The sequence below is a fragment of the Scatophagus argus genome, chromosome 16 (assembly GCF_020382885.2).
Source record: "Scatophagus argus isolate fScaArg1 chromosome 16, fScaArg1.pri, whole genome shotgun sequence".
In the NCBI taxonomy this organism is placed as follows: Eukaryota; Metazoa; Chordata; class Actinopteri; family Scatophagidae; genus Scatophagus; species Scatophagus argus.
Genome location: NC_058508.1, coordinates 508,676 through 526,173, shown reverse-complemented (window position 1 = coordinate 526,173; position 17,498 = coordinate 508,676). Strand labels below are relative to the sequence as shown.

The following is a 17,498-nucleotide window of genomic DNA, read 5'->3' as shown; positions in this document are numbered from 1 at the left end:
CACACCCACACCCTCGGCTCAAATACTACTATAACAACAATTACCACTACTACTAATAATCCTAGCAATTTCAATAGGATCCTCGCACAGGTCAGCTCCAGCCCTAATTATTATGGATGATCACAATTACTTCGGAGCTGCTGCTGTTGCTTTTACATTCTAAGCGGGCCAGTAGGTTGAAGTGATGTCACGGATGTTCTAGATGACCAAATATGGAGATTGACAAATCGAAGTTGAAATCGTTGTTCTGATAGGTTTTCAGTTTCTAACGACCAGAAAGCCCGAGTGTGTATGGTGCGCTATTATATCTATTTTAGTGTGTGTGGGGTTTTTTTTGTTTGTTTGTTTGTTTGTGTTTGCACGCGCGCGACTTTGTAAGTGTTAGTGTGTGAGCTGCTTTAGTTTCAAAAGAGGAAGCAGTTCCACCCTCAGAAGCTGTCTGAAGGCCGAGGAGCAGAAAAAGTACAAAAGGAGCAAGCGAGCGACACGGCTCACCTCAAAGCGAAAACTTACAACTAAAACGCTCTTGTTAGATTATTTTACGCCTTCTTCGTTCAGCGGGTGGATAGTGAAATTCCGGCGAGACTTTCGGGTTTTCAGTTGACGCTGAAGGCCGTGGATGTGTGGAGTAGAAAATGAGCTTTCAGTAAGAGGCTTCACCCACAGCAGTCCATGGTGGTGTCTTTGACTTCTTCTGGATTCACTCGAGGACTTTGCTTTGGATTTTGTCTTGGTTCGGGTTGGCTTTAATTGCGGGCGAACGAGGGGGAGTCTCTTTTTCAGACTCTGTAAAGTTTTTGATCCGGACAAATCCCAGATCAAAACCAGTATGAGTGGAGAAGGCGAAAGATTCAAACTGGTGGTGGTGGGAGGAGGAGGAGTTGGAAAGAGCGCCCTGACCATCCAGTTCATCCAGGTACTGTCTTTGTAGCGTCTTTAATATAGATGCAGAGTTTATAGATTAGGCTATAGTTCACATAATACGGGGGTGTATGTAGCCATAACCATTTTGTTGCCATGTATGTTCACTTTCAATTCTGATATTTGCTAATAAATCACAATTCTTCATAGATCAGCTACATTGTATTAACAAAAAATAAATTAAAAAATGCCTGTTTATGAAACATTTCTCTGGCTTTTGAGTCATTAATACTCAATAGTCACGTGCTACAGTTTTATCATTTTCTCATAAGCCACTTATTAGGCCCCATTGAAAGTTAGAATAATAGATAAATAACCAGATTCTCTGCCGCTTTTGCCAGAAGTTATCAAATATTCCATTGAAGGGCTAAAAAGACAAAGTAAGCTGAGTGAGTAAGGTTGTTTTTCCTTCATGTCTGGGTATGAATGACTGGTTGCATTGCATCAACACAATATAAATGAAACAACAGGACAGATTTTTTCCAGGCTTCAAGGCAAGCAAGACAAGACAAGCATCAGAGTTATAAATCACATTTAAATTCAATTTGGAATTTGTAGTGAACAGGCAGTGGTGCAGGAAGTACTCAGATCCTTACTTAAGTAAAAGTACTAATGCCATGCTGTAAAAATACTCTGTTAAAGGGTAAAAGTATGTATAAGCAGGTAAATTATCACAATAATAGCTTGCTATTAACACTGAGTGTGCCCTACAGTCCTACTTCGTGTCAGATTATGACCCCACCATTGAAGACTCCTACAGCAAGATCTGCACTGTGGACGGAGAGGAGACCAGGCTTGACAGTAAGGCTCTGTCACACTGGACATGAATTCATACTTGAAACTGTTTACTATCAGAATGATTGCAGGGTGTGTGAAAAGTTTTGTTTTAAAGCAGAGGATGTGTTTCACTGTGATCTGACATGACACAGGCAGTGTGTTTGCCTTGGAATTTTTCATTCTCTTGTTAGGACTTGTATTTGGCCAGTGTTGCTGCATTGAGCCAAGCTGTGGTGTGCTGGGTCATACTGCCATTTCACCACATAGTAATATGTGAATCAGATGTATACAGATGGGTGGTACAGTGGTTAGCGCTGTTGATCAAATATTACCTCACAGCAGGAGGGTTCTGGATTTCCATGTTCTCCCTGTGCTTGTGTGGCTTTTCTCCGGGTACTCCGGCTTCCTCTCTCACAATCCCAAAAACATGCACATGAGGTTAATTGGCTGCTCTACATTGCCCCTAGGTGTGAACGTGTGTGGTTGTACCTCTTTGTGTGTCAGCCCTGCGATTGTCAGCCCATTGTCAGCTGGGATGGCCTTGAGGGGTGGAAGCAATGGATGTATACATATAGAATCTATGACTTCGACTGACCTTTAGTTCACATAGTCTACACTGAGCCTGGTTCTGCTCGAGGTTTTTGCCTGTTAAAAGGAAGTTTTTCCTCGCCACTGTTGCCATATGCTTACTCAGTGTGGGGTTTTGCCCTGGGACCTGTTTCTCTCTGATTCTCTTCTTTTTGGTTGTTGTTTACACACCTGTAAAGTGTCTTGAGATAACTGTGTTATGAATTGGCACTTTAAATAAAACTGAATTGAATTGAATTGAAATCGAAATACCTTCTATACCTTCACAAAATTACTGTTAACCAAAAGATATGAGTCAGATGATCTGCATGAAATGAGTGTGGTGAAATTTAATTTAATCACCTAATCAGTGGTTTACATACCATGGCTCCACTGACACCTTCACTCAAGTTCACTTAAGAAGATATCTTCCTCTTTAGCGAGATTTCTCTGATTCTTACTCTCTGACTCTCCATCAGCAAAGGTCGAAAAAAGAGTGAATATGGCTTCTGCTAGTAATTCGGCTTCTATTCATTACTTTGCTCTCACAGCCTACAAGCAGCATAAGACCCCTGTCCAACAAACCTTCAACAAACCAAGGGACTCCACCACAGGCTAATCAAGTTTCTCATCATCACCGTCTTCCTTTATTGCCAGCTGGTTTATCCTTTAACGCCCCCTTCCCACTCCTCACCCCTAACCCAACCCCAAATGTTTTATCTATGTGTTAATGACTACACTCTATCAAAAACAGCAGCAGCTGCCAGCCAGTTTTCCTCTGCATTTAACCCATCCCTGGTGGTACATGCGGTAAATACACACAGGAGCAGTGGGCTGCCATGTACGCCCAGGGAGTAGTTAAGGGGTTAGGTGCCCTGCTCAAGGGCATGTCAGCCAATACTAATGGAGGGGGGAGAACATGGATTATTCACAGCCTATATAGGCAACACTCCATCACACCACTCTAATCCCTCTTCCTCACATTACACCAAGGTCTTCAACAGTAAACATACCCTAACCTCCCATCATCCCTAGGCCCACAGACCTACTTCCTAGAGTTAATAACCCTATCCTGAAGGGACCTGATAAGCAGGGAAGGGTTTTCCTCTGTCAGGGAGACAGGAGGTTGTACAATAACTTCAACAGCCTGGGTTTTGGTCTTTTCAACTCTTAACATCTGCACATCTGCTCCTTCTGCGGAAATGCTCATGCTGGAATCACCTGTCCCATCCTACCACACCAGCAGAATGTCTAGCACAGCACCTCAGCACCTCAGCTTGAGTCAACCATCTAGGTTGACAGTTTGTTCACTTTCTTATTAACAGTGTTACACAGTTTCCATACAGACATAGAAGTACTTCTGAACACTTCCTACATCTTTCACACCTTCAGTCCACTCTCAGACTCTCATGTCTGTTGTTAAAAGAGGATTTATGATCAACCCTTTCAGCAATTTTTTCCATTGTTCTACATCAGTCCAATAGGTGTCACCCTTGAAAATACAAAAAGATAAAAATAGAATAATGATAAGCTTGGCTTGCTCACATGACTCACACATTCAGAGCATTAATGGCTTCATACCTAGTCCAGATTTTTTTATTTTCTGTAATATGCAGCCATAAACCATGCCATCACTCTCATCCGCATGGCAGGCCACAGAGTTTGCTGTCTAAAGCAGATACTACCAGGGCATTTAAAGTCTTACCCAGCAAGACTACTATTTCTTTGGGGTTTGCTGGAAAGCAGTTTATTTTTTGCCATGTGCCTTTGGCTTCTGAAGCCGTGCCAGGATCTTCAACTCTGTTTTAGAAGCCCTGTGCTAGTTTTTGACTAACAACCTTACATACTCCATCAACTCAACAGTTTTCTCATTGTCATACCACCATCCTCAGCTCCTTACTTTGGGCTTACTTAACTGTTTCTCTTTCAGAAGAATAAAGTTTCTGGTGCCTTCAACAAATTTTTAGGCATCACCCTAAACTCAATTTCCTCCATCGCAGCTTTGCCCCATGAGAAAATTCAGCACATCAGTCTGTTTATTTAGAGTTATCTGCTCTCCTTGCAACATGTGCACTAAATGCCAGCCCTCCTTGGCCAACTCAGTTATGCCAATTATATAATTCCGCAAGAAAAATCTTTTGCGTCCAATTCTTTTAACTAAAGGTGCAGCTGTTCCATCTCTCTTTGATAGAGTTGTTCTGAGCAACACATGCAAAATGGAAATGTTTTTATGGCAACTTGTCTTCTTGGAATGGCATTTCCTTTCGTAACAAAGATTTCATCAACTGACCTGAGGACAATCAGTGACTATAAGAAAGAGTTTAAATTGCTCTTTGAAGTCCTGCTCTCTCCTTCATCTGCACTACATGAGCTATAACCAATGTGTCATAACTGTCATTCTTGTATGGGCATGAAAGGTCTACAAAGACCATTCTGATCCACTCTGACAACACTGCAGTCGTAGAAATTCTAAGCAAATGTTGATCTTGTTCTCCTGCTATCGTGCAGTTCTCCTGCCACCATGCACTACATCGACCTTCACCCTTCTCCTGTACATTCTTTTCGTTGTCCTCAACATCAAATACCTTCCTATTTTTTCTTAAACCATTAAATGACATATTGTTGTGGCATGATCCTTGCTCATGAAATTATATTGATGACTTAACTTTGGGAGCAGGATAGTGCCTCAAGCACACCTCAAGCCTCCTCATTCCTTAACATTATATTGTGCTCTGTTTGCCTCAGATTTTTTAAACCACCCTTTATGCGTTCTCCCTACCCCTTCCCTCCCTCGTCTTATCCCTATCCACAGGTTTTCATCTTCTTGTCCCTCATCCACTCATCTGTTTCTATTGAGTCCAGTACCTACCCCTCCAGTGTCTCATTCTAGGTGCCGTCTGAGGCCCATAATCAGCTGAGATGGAACCCCCCACACTGATTCTCCCTCCACCCTGTCTTTAGTACATCCTCCCAGAAAGACAACACACTTCCCTCCGACAGCCATTCAGTTGTTCAGCATCAAATATGATCCTATTTTCCATAAACCTTTTAAGTACATATTGTTACGTATTGCAGTCTTTGCTAGAGAATTATGGGTGCTGAACAGACAGTTTCAATGGAACTACTTTATAGGTAATTTCTCAGTATGTAAGGCCAGCCAATCTGAATCGAGCAATTATTTAAATATGGCACAAAAAGGGCACATGGAATTATTATGCTCACAACTTCAGATACTCCTAGAAATACTTGAAGATGAACTAGTGAGTCTTACTCATAGAAGACAGAGAGAAATAACGTATATAGCATGGCTTACATTTGGTTAGATATGCCAAGGTGCTTTAAAATTTATTTAAAATAGGCTGTTCTTTTCAGCACAATGGACAGAAGGCAAATCCTGTCTGGATTTCTGATGTATTGCTCTTTAACACTGCCACCTGGAGATCAGAACCCTGTCGATGCTTCAGCACATCATAACCATCCATGAACTAACACTAATGATCATCTAAACACAACTAATCTAAGCGTACACCAAAGCATCTTTGATGTCTCAATAATTCTGATGTTATACCTGAACTCAGTTATCTGTAACAGACACTCTGCCTAGACATATTTGGTAATAATAGATTTAAAGCACCACATTCTCAAAGAAATAGTGTTTTTGTTGTTTTAGTGCATCATTCCTGTACCACCAGCTTTGCCTATCAGAGGTTGGTGGAAGGCTATCTCAACGCAGTATGTGTGTGTGTGTGTTTCCTTGTGTGTCTTTGTTTGCCAGTCTTGGATACAGCAGGCCAGGAAGAGTTTGGGGCGATGAGGGAGCAGTACATGCGCTCTGGAGAAGGCTTCTTACTGGTGTTTGCACTCAACGACCGGGGAAGGTAATGATAAATGTGTGCATGTGTTACTGGGGAGGTTTGTATGTGCCACAGAGGATGTGTATGGTTTATTAGCATAGTGTGATTTATCAGTGTAACCATATGATGCTCTCACCCACAGTGGCTATCTGTCTTCCTGCTTCAAAGGAAGTACAGTGAGCTGTTGTTGACACTAACCTGAGGACTTATATATGTATTTAGAGGAAGTCAAGACAAGTCAACTTTATTTGTATTGCCCATTTTTACAAGCAGGTTGTCTCAAAGGGCTTAACATAACATCAGCAACATCCTCTGCCCTTCGACCCTCACATCGACTAAGGAAAAACTCCCAGAAAAACCTTTAACAGGAAAAAATGGAAGAAACCTCAGGGTGAGCAACACCCTGATATTGAGTGGACTCAGTATCATGCATACCTGTACAATCAAATGCATTCAAGCAATACAACAAAACCACAAAAACTAGTCTAATGTCTAGTCTAGTCTAGTGCAGGTCTCATACACATATTAAACAAAATGTATGTGGGAAATCAAAGTAAAATACTCTATTGGATGACATTATACTGTAGAGACTGTATGGCTAGCAGCAGAGCTGCTGAACCCCAGGAGATGCAGACTACATTAACAGGGTCTGTCAACTGTTTGAAACTATTATATGAACTATTTTGTGGTCAGAAGATCATAAATTCATATCAAAAAGCACCAGTATTTATCTGTACTGCACAGTCTTCATTGAAGCTACAGGTAAATTGCACAAACCTGACAGTTTTTAAGAAACTATTGTGATCGATGTGCTTTACAGTGTTGCAGTCATAATAAACTCTCCACATGTATGGCTTGCATGAGAAGTGTTTATCATTGATTCTGGATATGTATAGGTTAATCTTTTTCCAAACCAATGTAATTACTCTAGTCCTAACAAAATGTTTCTGATGTTTGAATGATGTCTGTTTATCTGTCTGCATACAGTACACGTTTTGAGTACTGTATTTTGTTTATTATGCACGTTTCTGTGCATGTGTAAATATACATGATAAACTGATCGAACCCTCTTTAATCACCACAAGCAAACTCAAGCACGCGTACAATAATCGTGGGCCCACACAATACAAATGACTGTAGATATTGTCTATTTGTACTGATCATCATCATGTTCAAGCATGTTTTCTGAAACATCAATCTGCCTACTGCCTACTTTTTAAGGGATGAGCGAGGCTGATTTGATTGGTCATTCTGTCCACCTTTATTGTGTGGGGAGAATTCACAAAAGAATTGCACTGTTTTTGTGCCCACCAAACCTACACAAATAAGACCAAAAGAAACCTTGTAATCCTCTAACTGCCCACAAAGGCACCCCTAAATAAGCTGTCAAGCAGAATGTCTCTGTACTCCAGTGATATTTGCAATATTGCATGTATTTAGATGAGGTAATATGCATACATTTGACACATATTGCCCCCTTTCTATGCAGAAAAGTCCATTTCAGAAACAAAAGAAAATAATTGGTGGTATCAGTTGGTATAACTGAAGCACATTTATGAGCACATTTATTTTGTCATGTGACAAATTTCTCATTATTAATTGTTCACTAATATGAATTATAAGTAAGATCCCCCAGTCCCTTTCTCACTGCCTAATCTTTTTTTCTCTTTCTTGTATCATCTGAAGAGGAGCATTTACCCTTTTGCCACAGTCACTGTCAGTCAATCGTATCTTTGATGTACTCCCTCTGCTGTCACCTGCCATTGCAGGGTGTGTTATACTCTGAAACATTGGAAAGGCAAAGTACATTCAACTGCAAAACTTTATGTGCGTATTTTCACTGTAACATTATTAGAAAATTATATATTAGCAGATTTAAACTATTACATCCTTGAGATGGGATGGATAGTGTTTGCAAGTATATCTTGTAATCCTAGTCACAGCGGCAATCCTGGAACCTGGTGGTGGACACCGGGGATAAAATATGCCCTCAAGCTGAAGGAGGAGTCCTACAGGGCATGGCTGGCTTGGGATTGCTGTTGAGGGTCACAGGGATACAAGGCTCGATAGCACTATGGCTCTCTGTCAGCCTGGCTACAGTGCTGAAGAGAAACCTGGGGTTATGCTTGTTATCCTCAATTAACTTTTAGTAATAGGGCCTTTCTATATGATTTAAGGCTGTCTTGCCAGATTGAGTGAGGCTCTTTGAGTTTGGAGGAACGCCATTTCCTTTCAAGTTTTTGTGCATTTTGCTTTAACATGCGAACCTCATTATTATACCATGGCACTAGTCTCTTTTGATTTATGTGTTTCTTTTTTAGCGGGGCAGTAGAGTCGAGTGTTAGCCTTAGTGTGCTTGCAGCACTATCAGTAAAATGGCCAATCTGAGGGAGACTACAATTGACATAAGACCTTTCTTTAGTATCGTAATGTTCTGCGGTACTGGGACATGATACTGAAGTAAAGACAATAGAACTGCTTTCTTAACTTTAGCCACAGCACTAATTGACAGGTATCTTGTATAGAGATTTTTCTTGGTGGCATGTAGTGTAGTCAAGTAATACAAAAAAGTTATTAAGTGATATTAAGATAGAAGAGAAATTTGTGGAAAGACTATTAAATGTTCAATTTCAATACCATATGTCAAAACAAGGTCAAGAGTGTGATTAAAACAGAGTGGGTTCATGTACACACTCAGAGAAGCCAATTGAATCTAACAGAGAGATAAATGCTATTGTTATCATTGTCCACGTAGATATTGAAATCGCCCATAATAACTACTTTATTTGTTTTAAGGACTAGACTCAATAGAAACTCTGAAATTCCAGTAGGAATTCAGAGTATGGGTCAGGAGCAATAGAACAACAATACAAATTGGTTGTACTGTTTTCCAGGTTGGGTGTGAAAGACTAAGAATAAGACTTTCAGATGAATGACAGTTGAGTTTAGACTTTGAACTGAATGATAGGCTTGGGTCAAAAATGGCTGCAACTCCACCTCCTCGGCCAATGTCTCAAGGGGGGATTCAGTTAGACAGGTCTCAGTTCGACAGAATAAATCTATATCATAATCTAATATTAATTAATTTACCAGTACAGCTTTAGATGATAGAGATCTAATGTTTAACAGTCCATATTTAATTCTCCTATTTGTTGTAGCTGTGGAGGTGTTGGTGTTAATCTTTATTAGGTTTTTATGTAACCTAACCTAACCTTATGTAACCTAACCTAACTCCTCTCTTTGTATTTGATTGAATTAATTTAGGTAGTCAGTGGACACACACAGTGTCTATGCGGTTTTGGGTGGGTAACTGTTCTAATGGAAGCGCAGAGAGGCGTGTAGGGCTGCAACTCTGCACTCTCTTGACTGCTTCCTGGTTTCAGCTGAGAGCTGCAGTCCTACAGAGTACAGCGGCTGCTTCTTCGCATTGAAAGGAGCCAGTTGAGGTTTCCCTGTTGAGGCTTCTGCCCCCGCGACCCAGACATGGATAAGCGGAGGAAGACGAGACGGGTATCCATATGAATTTGTTCTTGTTGATGCAGTTCATGCAGATACTTTCCCTTTTCCTTGCCAACAGTTATCATGAAGTCCAGAAATTCCACACCCAGATCCTGAGAGTAAAAGACCGAGATGACTTCCCTATGGTGTTGGTTGGAAACAAGGCTGACCTGGAATCACACAGAGTGGTAATAACCTGTCAATTTGCTTTTATTTTGTCCTTGGTTCCTGGAATATAGTAGAGTATAGATGAATATATTCAGAGGGAAATTCAAGGAATTCAGTTCAGATTTGATCAGTTTCTTTGCCAAGATCAAGACAAGATCAAGAGATTTATGAAACTGTGGGTCTACCTCAGTTGTTTCACAAGCTAATATGATCAGAATGAAGTTGCCATATTTGAAGAAGGGGGAGCAAATTGCTTGATATTAGTTCAAGTTCAAACAGCTGTGACAAATAAAGGACGGTAAAACACAGCCCAGCAACAAATCACACTAAAAAAATAAATATTGCCATGTATTTATGTATAGCCAAGTATGAGTATCTTACTAGCATAATGTTGTGCAGCATAATATTAGCTTTCTGGCTCATAGTTGAGCCAGAGCAGAGCATACTAGAAATATCCCTCAGGTGTTACTCGAGAAACCAGTATTAAAATCTTAAATCTTGATAATAGACACCTCATCTGGCATTATCTCCTATGTATAATATAACAATAAATTAAAAATAGTTAGTATTGACTAGCATAATAATATAAAAGTATATTAATAACAACATTATTCTGTGTGTCTGCACATGAGCACTGATTATTGTTCGCCATACTTCTGCTTATTATTATTATTTTTCTACGGTAGGTTTTTTTGGTGCTCTATTAGTCCCGCAGTGTTGCCAGCACCTATGCAAAAATAAGATATATACATACAATACACTTAGTTACATATATATTGGGAAAAGTATACATTTTCTGGCATTTGGACTCTGTACACCACCACACTGAATTTGAAATGAAACACTCAAGATGTTAGCGAAGTGAGGACTTGTCTCACCTCATCTCATTTTGTTGCACTTATCTAGGTCTGGGTCAAGGGGGCAACAGTCTCAGCAGGGAAGCCCAGTGTAGAGAGTATAGCTCTAAACACATCACAATTCATCCTGCTACTTTTAGCAGCAATCAGGTCATCAATAAACACCAATGACGTGGTGCCATTGGCAGCCATACATGCCCATGCCATAACGCTGCCTCCACCATGTTTGACAGATTATGTGGTATGCTTCAGATCATGATATGTTCCTCTCCTTCTCTATACTTTCTCACTCTCTTACTACTATTCTGGTGCAAGTTAATCTTGGTTTCATCAGCAATCAGAAACTCATTCCAGAACTGGGCAGGCTTTTTAGTTTTTTTCTAGCAAAGTCTAATCTGGCCTTTCTGTTCCTGAGTGTTACCGGTGATCTGCTCCTTGTTGTGAAGCCTTTGTACATAACTTTACTTTAAAATGTGGGAAAGTTTGTTCTCGTTCCCTGTTGTTAATATTGAAGGCAAACAAACTTGTACTTTTAGGGAATCTTAGGGAACAAGTCTTTCAGGCAGTCTTAGAAAGTCCTGGAGTGACAGGAGTGCCACCCAACTGCCCTATAAGATCCCATTTTAACTGTGTACAGAAAATTTAGGAAAAAAACAAACAGTTCCTCTTCTCTCTCTCCTTGATAATGGACATTTTTTAGCTTTATCCACGCAAATTATATAAGTTCTTGTTCAGCAATTTCTAATAATTTCAATGATAGATGCTATGTTTTTTCTCATCAGGCTCTTTTGTTTGAGTGGTGCTTTCAGGGCTTTCTCTCTGTCTCCCTGAGTGAGTCCGCATTTTCCCTTGTCAGTTATACAAAGCTGCTGTTGATCGTCTAATTAAATGTTCAGTCAGTTTATCCCTTCCTCTTGATTGGTGGATTGATTTGAAGCTGTTTTTTCTGTCATTTGAACCTCTTAACAGGCCAACTGGCAGGAATTTTGTAGTTACTTTTATTGTTATCGTTGTTATGCTTTTTTTTCTATTGAAAATCTTGCAGTGATTATTGCCTAACTACCGTACTCAGATTTTAAGTAACTAATGGCAAGAGGGTTTTTTTTGCTCATGTAGATCATAAACCTTTGAATATAATTTACAAACACTAGTAAATAAATTTTCTTGTACTGTATTTGTTTGGAAGACAGTCTTGACCTTTCCAATAGGGAAAAACCCTGATGTGTTGCTCTGACCATGAAGACTCTAACCATTAAGATACAGCAAGTTCAGGTAGGGACAGGAGAGTCATGAAGTGTGACAGAAATAAGATGGATATCAGACATCAGTAAGTATGATTATGGGTGTTACAGTGTTGGCGGGATCCTCCTGATGTCACCATCATCTCCATATTTATGAGCATGATCAGCTCCAGGTTGTCATGACTGAGCCCAAGAGCCAGCTGTCCAGCCCAGTTTAACCTGTTTCGCCTCCAAATTCTATAAAGAACTGTTGTCCCTCCATCTAATAGCTCTATAAAATTTACAACCACCTCCCCGGAAAAAAACAAAAAACAACTGTGCGTTGTCAGTGTTCAAAATTTTCCTCCTCTGTGAATATAATTGGAGAGGGAGAGCTGATAACTAAACAAATGCACAAAAATAGAAAAGGTACAGAAGAGCACAACCCCAGCACTTCTCATGGTTCATTTCCTCACAGTACAGTAATATATTGGTAAATAACTCATTACTGAAGTGAAATGAGAGTGTACCTAAAGCTCAAGTGTACAAGATGAAAAGAAATAAGTAACAGTGGATTCAGATTCGGCCTGCATATTGTTTGCCTTGTCTCCAGATCTCCAGGGAGGATGCCCAGGCGTTTGCCAGAGAGAACAGGATTCATTACATGGAGGCTTCAGCCAAGAATCGCTACAATGTCGATGAGGCCTTCTTGGAGTTGGTCAAAATTATCAGGTATAGTTCTTGATTATTTTACTTAATTTTTGTTTAGCACAGGTTTAGTCTAAATGCATAACCTACTTTAGAGTTTTACAGTATGATCCACTGAACACACTATGTTTTATTTTTACATAGCCTTTTTTTTTTGACTTTGAGAAATATTCTCGTCCACCTAGCTGGAGATTCAGACCAAAACCAGTGAGAAAATAAAAGTCCAGTTGGAGGAACAAATTAAGTGTTGATGAACAACTGTGGAAAGTCATCACAGCTGCAAAATATTTTATCTTTGGTCTATATGGTTGCAAGGCAATCAGTACAGATACTTCGTTCACATGACTAATTAAACTGGTTCAGCTGTTTGGCTGGATGACCCTGTGTTGGTACCCACTAAAGAGAGGGTTTTTTCAGGCTGAACACAGCACAAAAGTGTCCCAAAAGCAGCAATTTCCTCTGCTCTGCTTGAAATACATGCAAGGCTGTTTTTAATTGAAACTGCACAGACCAAATTGAGCTGGGCAGGAAGTCAGACACAGTAATGGCTTAGAATGGCTTTAGGTCAGTCTAATGATAATGACTGGTCATCTACCCTTCAGTGTCCTCCTTTTGTAAGGGTTGGTTGTGGTACAGTAGTAAATTGGTGGTTGCTGTAACACTGCTTCCAGCCAGTGTAGCATGACCTCCTAAACAGTGCATAAATATAGTTCCAAGAACTGTTCCCCAGACCCTGTGACAATGGATACACATTGCATGACATTTTATTACAGTCCTGTTTGGAAAGTAGTTCTATCTCAGTTTCTTCAGACCTTTAAATCCTGCTTTAAACCTTCATTTAATTGATTTGGGTATTTAGTTAAAAGTCAATGAAATAACATGGTAAAAATTAAGAATCATTAATTCCTCTCTTTATGTTTCTGTTCTTTCTATTCTTTGTCCACAGAAGGTTTCAGGAGATGGAGAGTCCTCCTCCTCCAGCTCATCACACAGGGAAACAGAAGCACAGTGGCTGTCCCTGTGTACTCCTTTAAATGCTGTTACTATGGACACCAAAACTTTGTCCCTCTACAGCTTTTCCAAAAACAAGTGTGTGTGTCTGTGTGTATGTGACAGAGAGAGAGAGAGAGAGATGAGTTACATCTCTCAAAATGATTTTATTTGCACTTTTGTCAAAAGCAGCTTTTAAATCAATGTAATGTTTTACTTTAATGAGAGGACCTAAAGGGAAAGGAAAATATTGTTAATTTTGTGGAGAAACAGGAAATCGGTACTTAGGCATGTGTACAAGTGGCATGCAGTAATAATGATGTTACTATACAAAGGTAGTGTCCACATACAGAAACATCATCACACGTGTTGTGCAAGTGACCAAACTACTGCTAGAAATGATGCAATGTCCTGCAGGTACAGATGTCAGCAGTGACATCACTCATTTCCAATATTATGTCATCAGGGTACAAAAAATGGATATGTCCAAAATGTACATGTAACATTTCAACTTGCTCAGGATACTGTATGTGGCACACTGAAAGATAAGACCTAGCTTCCAGCTGCTATCATATTTCATGCCTTCCTGTAGGAGACAGCAGAGCCACAAAAGCCATAATTATGGATTAAGGAGGAAACACGGCAATAGCTCAGGCCATAGTTATGCGATCAGCTGGTGTGCTTGTCTTTTGTTGCAACCTTCAATTCAATTCAGTTTATTTATATAGCGGCAATTCACAACAAAAGTTATCTCATGACGCTTTCCAATTAGAGCAGGTCTAGACCAAACTCTTTAATTAAATTGTAATACAGAGAACCCAACGTTCCCCCTTGAGCAAGCACTTGGCGACAGTGGCGAGGAAAAACTGCCTTTTAGAAGGCAGAAACCTTGGAGCAGACCCCGGCTCAACCTTCTCGTCTTTCCATTTGTGTTGCCTGATCAGACTCTTAGTTCAGTGGTCTTATAAAATTTGATTAATGCGAGGTTACATACATACTTCCTCCTAGCATTGCAGCTTTCATGACAGCAGAACTTTACTTCAGGAAGTATCAACAGAACTACTACACATCTATTGTGTCTGCAGCTGTCTATGCAAGAAAGTGCATTCAGGCCTTAAAGATGGCTCAGCTCCCAGCATTTATAAAAACTATGTGAAAGTGCCCTTGAGTGTTTTTCATAGTAGCATGAATACAGGGTGCTTTTGCAATTTGCCACTTTTTTCTCATAATTAGGATAGAGAGAGACAGAGAGAGAGAAAGAAAGATATATATATATATATACACACACACACACAAACACACACACACACATATACGTATATTTGTTGTTTTAGCAATGTTATAATGAGCATATATAATTATTTCTCAGTCTCTATATTAGAATACAACCAGAAACTACAGGAAATGCATATGCAGTATTAAAAACAGAAAGTATTTAGTGTGACCTCCCTGTATTTGAGTAATAGCAGGAACCTGGCTCTTTTAAACCTAAATGGAATGGAACCATAATTAATGTCATTGCTAACACCACCACAATGTTTGTCCTGCTAATTCATGTCAAAATGACTGCTATGAAAAAGGTTACCCTAGGCTTGTCCACATGTTGTATGAGTTGGGTTAGTTGGAAGTTTGTTAATATGTATAAGATCAACTTTCAGTCACATCATTGCATTCAAAATGCCAAAGATCACAGAATTTGACAGACATAAAATGATCATTCTGCATCAGCAAGGCCACTCTCAAAGGGAAATCAGCAAACAAACTGGATACTTAAAGTGTGGTATTCCCGCTGTTCTAAAGAAATGTGAAGAATCACTAGAGGTCATGGATGAAAAAAGGACTGGAAGGTCTAGAAAAATCTTAATCTTATAAGTACCGGTAGTTTCTCAGAGTTTCTTCTTTGAGAGACTGGGGAAGGGTAGCAGCCAAGAAACCACTTTCTCAGAGCGGGAACAGAATGAAAAGGCTAAGATATGCTAAAGCTCACAGAGATTGGAATGAAGATCAGTGAGCAGAAGAGAGAAATGGAAGAATGAGTGCTTGCTGCCTTCAGTGAAAAATGGTGAAGATTACTTCAGAAAACTACCCAAGAGCCTCCCCAAAAGAGTTCAAGATGTGCTCATTTCCAAGGGAGGGTCACACTAAATACTGACTTTTGCCTGTTGAAGCTAATTTGTTCTGAAAATTGGGGTTTTTAAAATTTGTGTACAATAAGTATTCATTTTAACATTTACCTTACAGCCTGCAATTCACATTATTGAATTTGTATTGGAATTTTTTCTTTTTTTTCTTTTATTATTTTTATCATATTATTATTATATTGGGAAATTACTTCTCTACATTTAACCCATCACTGATTGAAACACACACACATGCAACAAGCAACATGCAGTGAAACACACAGGAGCAGTGTGCTGCCATTTCAGGCACCCGGGGAGCAAATTGGGGGTTAAGTGCCTTGCTCAAAGGTACATCAGCCGGCTAATGGGGAGGCACTTCTCAAATCTCTTGACCACGGCTGGAATTAAAGTCAAGGTACTTTTACACATCATTAAAACATTAATCTGACCATTTCTTTCTGTTGTGCACTATATGACTGTTTTTGTTTTGGGGACTCAGTTGATTTTGTTGTGTCAAACATTTGTCCAATATGACACTGGACATCCATACAATCCACTAATGCAGTGAAACTGGAGGTGTTAGTTTGATCATATGAGCACCGAGTCTCAGTTCCGAGGCTTCTCTAATGTATACGGTGGTGTGTGTACACTATGTTGATACTGCACCATTTTGGAAAATGGAAAACAAATAATGTACTATAATATTTTGCATAAACAGGAAGTGGTGTGTGGTGTGGCCCAACAGATGTCAGTCACTACTGCTAATTCAAAATAGAATTGTTATAAGGCCAGGTTTTTTTAGATTTATTTTAAGATCCATTTACTTACTTGTATGGATTATCACTGTGTTGTGTGATTATTGTTTCAAAGTAAAAGATGGAGCCAGTGTGGTCTCACTGTCAGGTTCTAGCTGACATGTTACATTCCACTGAATCAGGATCTCATAAATGACGACACCACACTGGTACTATTTGTAGCTTTACTCTTTCAGACAGGTCATAGCTGCAGTGAAACAAAATGAGCTGAATAGAAAGAAATCAACAATGTAATAGTTTAACCGATGCATGCGTGACCCAAACTAACACATATTGCTTAAAGGCAGGGTGAGCCATTCTGGGGAAAGATTCTTGATTATTGAATTCAACACCCAAACAAATAAACCCCTTGAGTACCCATTCAGAAGCTATGCCCACCAATTTTGTGGACACACATCTAACATGCAAAGAGAAAGAGAAAGACCCCAGACCTGCCAACACTCCCATTCTTCCTAGGTTTCTCCTGTACTTCAAGGCCACCTTCTGGTGCCCTTCCATTTTGTTGTTTCTCATGTAAAACTCAGGTAATTTGCATGGCTCTCAAACCTTTTTTATGAATTATCGACGTCCACGAGTCCATAAACAAACTCTATCCACCACATAAGGTACATGTATACATTTTGAGGAGCTGATGCTCTAAAAGCAATTTGGTTGTCCTCGAAAGAATGTTTCCCAGCCATGGAAAGATATGATTTGACTGTAAAGAAGTCTGCTGTTTAAAACCAACGAGCGTAACAACAAAAGGTAAAGACGGTGTGCCTATCTTAATCCTTAATATCAAATGTAGATGGTGCATCCTGAATTGAATCATGATATGAAGATTCTACCTTTCAATTGCTTTATTACATGAATATGTCAGGTCACATTCTGTTTAGTCTGTTTGGGTTGGACTTCCTGTTTTATTTTGTAGGGATTCCCTCACTTCCCGTTTGTGTTCTTTGTTGGTGTCTTTACTTTCCATCATTGTTATTGTCTCATCTGTGTTTGATTGTCATTGTGTTCA

At 39.7% G+C, this 17,498-nt stretch overlaps 1 protein-coding gene across 1 annotated transcript; it reads left to right on the top strand.

Annotated features, from left to right (window-relative positions):
* The first annotated feature begins 189 nt into the window (after nt 1-189).
* Nucleotides 190-16,565, top strand: rras (RAS related). Its single transcript, XM_046414801.1, has 6 exons — nt 190-916; nt 1,635-1,722; nt 6,041-6,143; nt 9,697-9,805; nt 12,476-12,594; nt 13,517-16,565. The coding sequence occupies exons 1-6, from the start codon at nt 830-832 to the stop codon at nt 13,602-13,604; spliced, it is 594 nt and encodes a 197-aa protein (XP_046270757.1). The 5' UTR covers nt 190-829; the 3' UTR covers nt 13,605-16,565.
* The last annotated feature ends 933 nt before the right edge of the window (nt 16,566-17,498 follow it).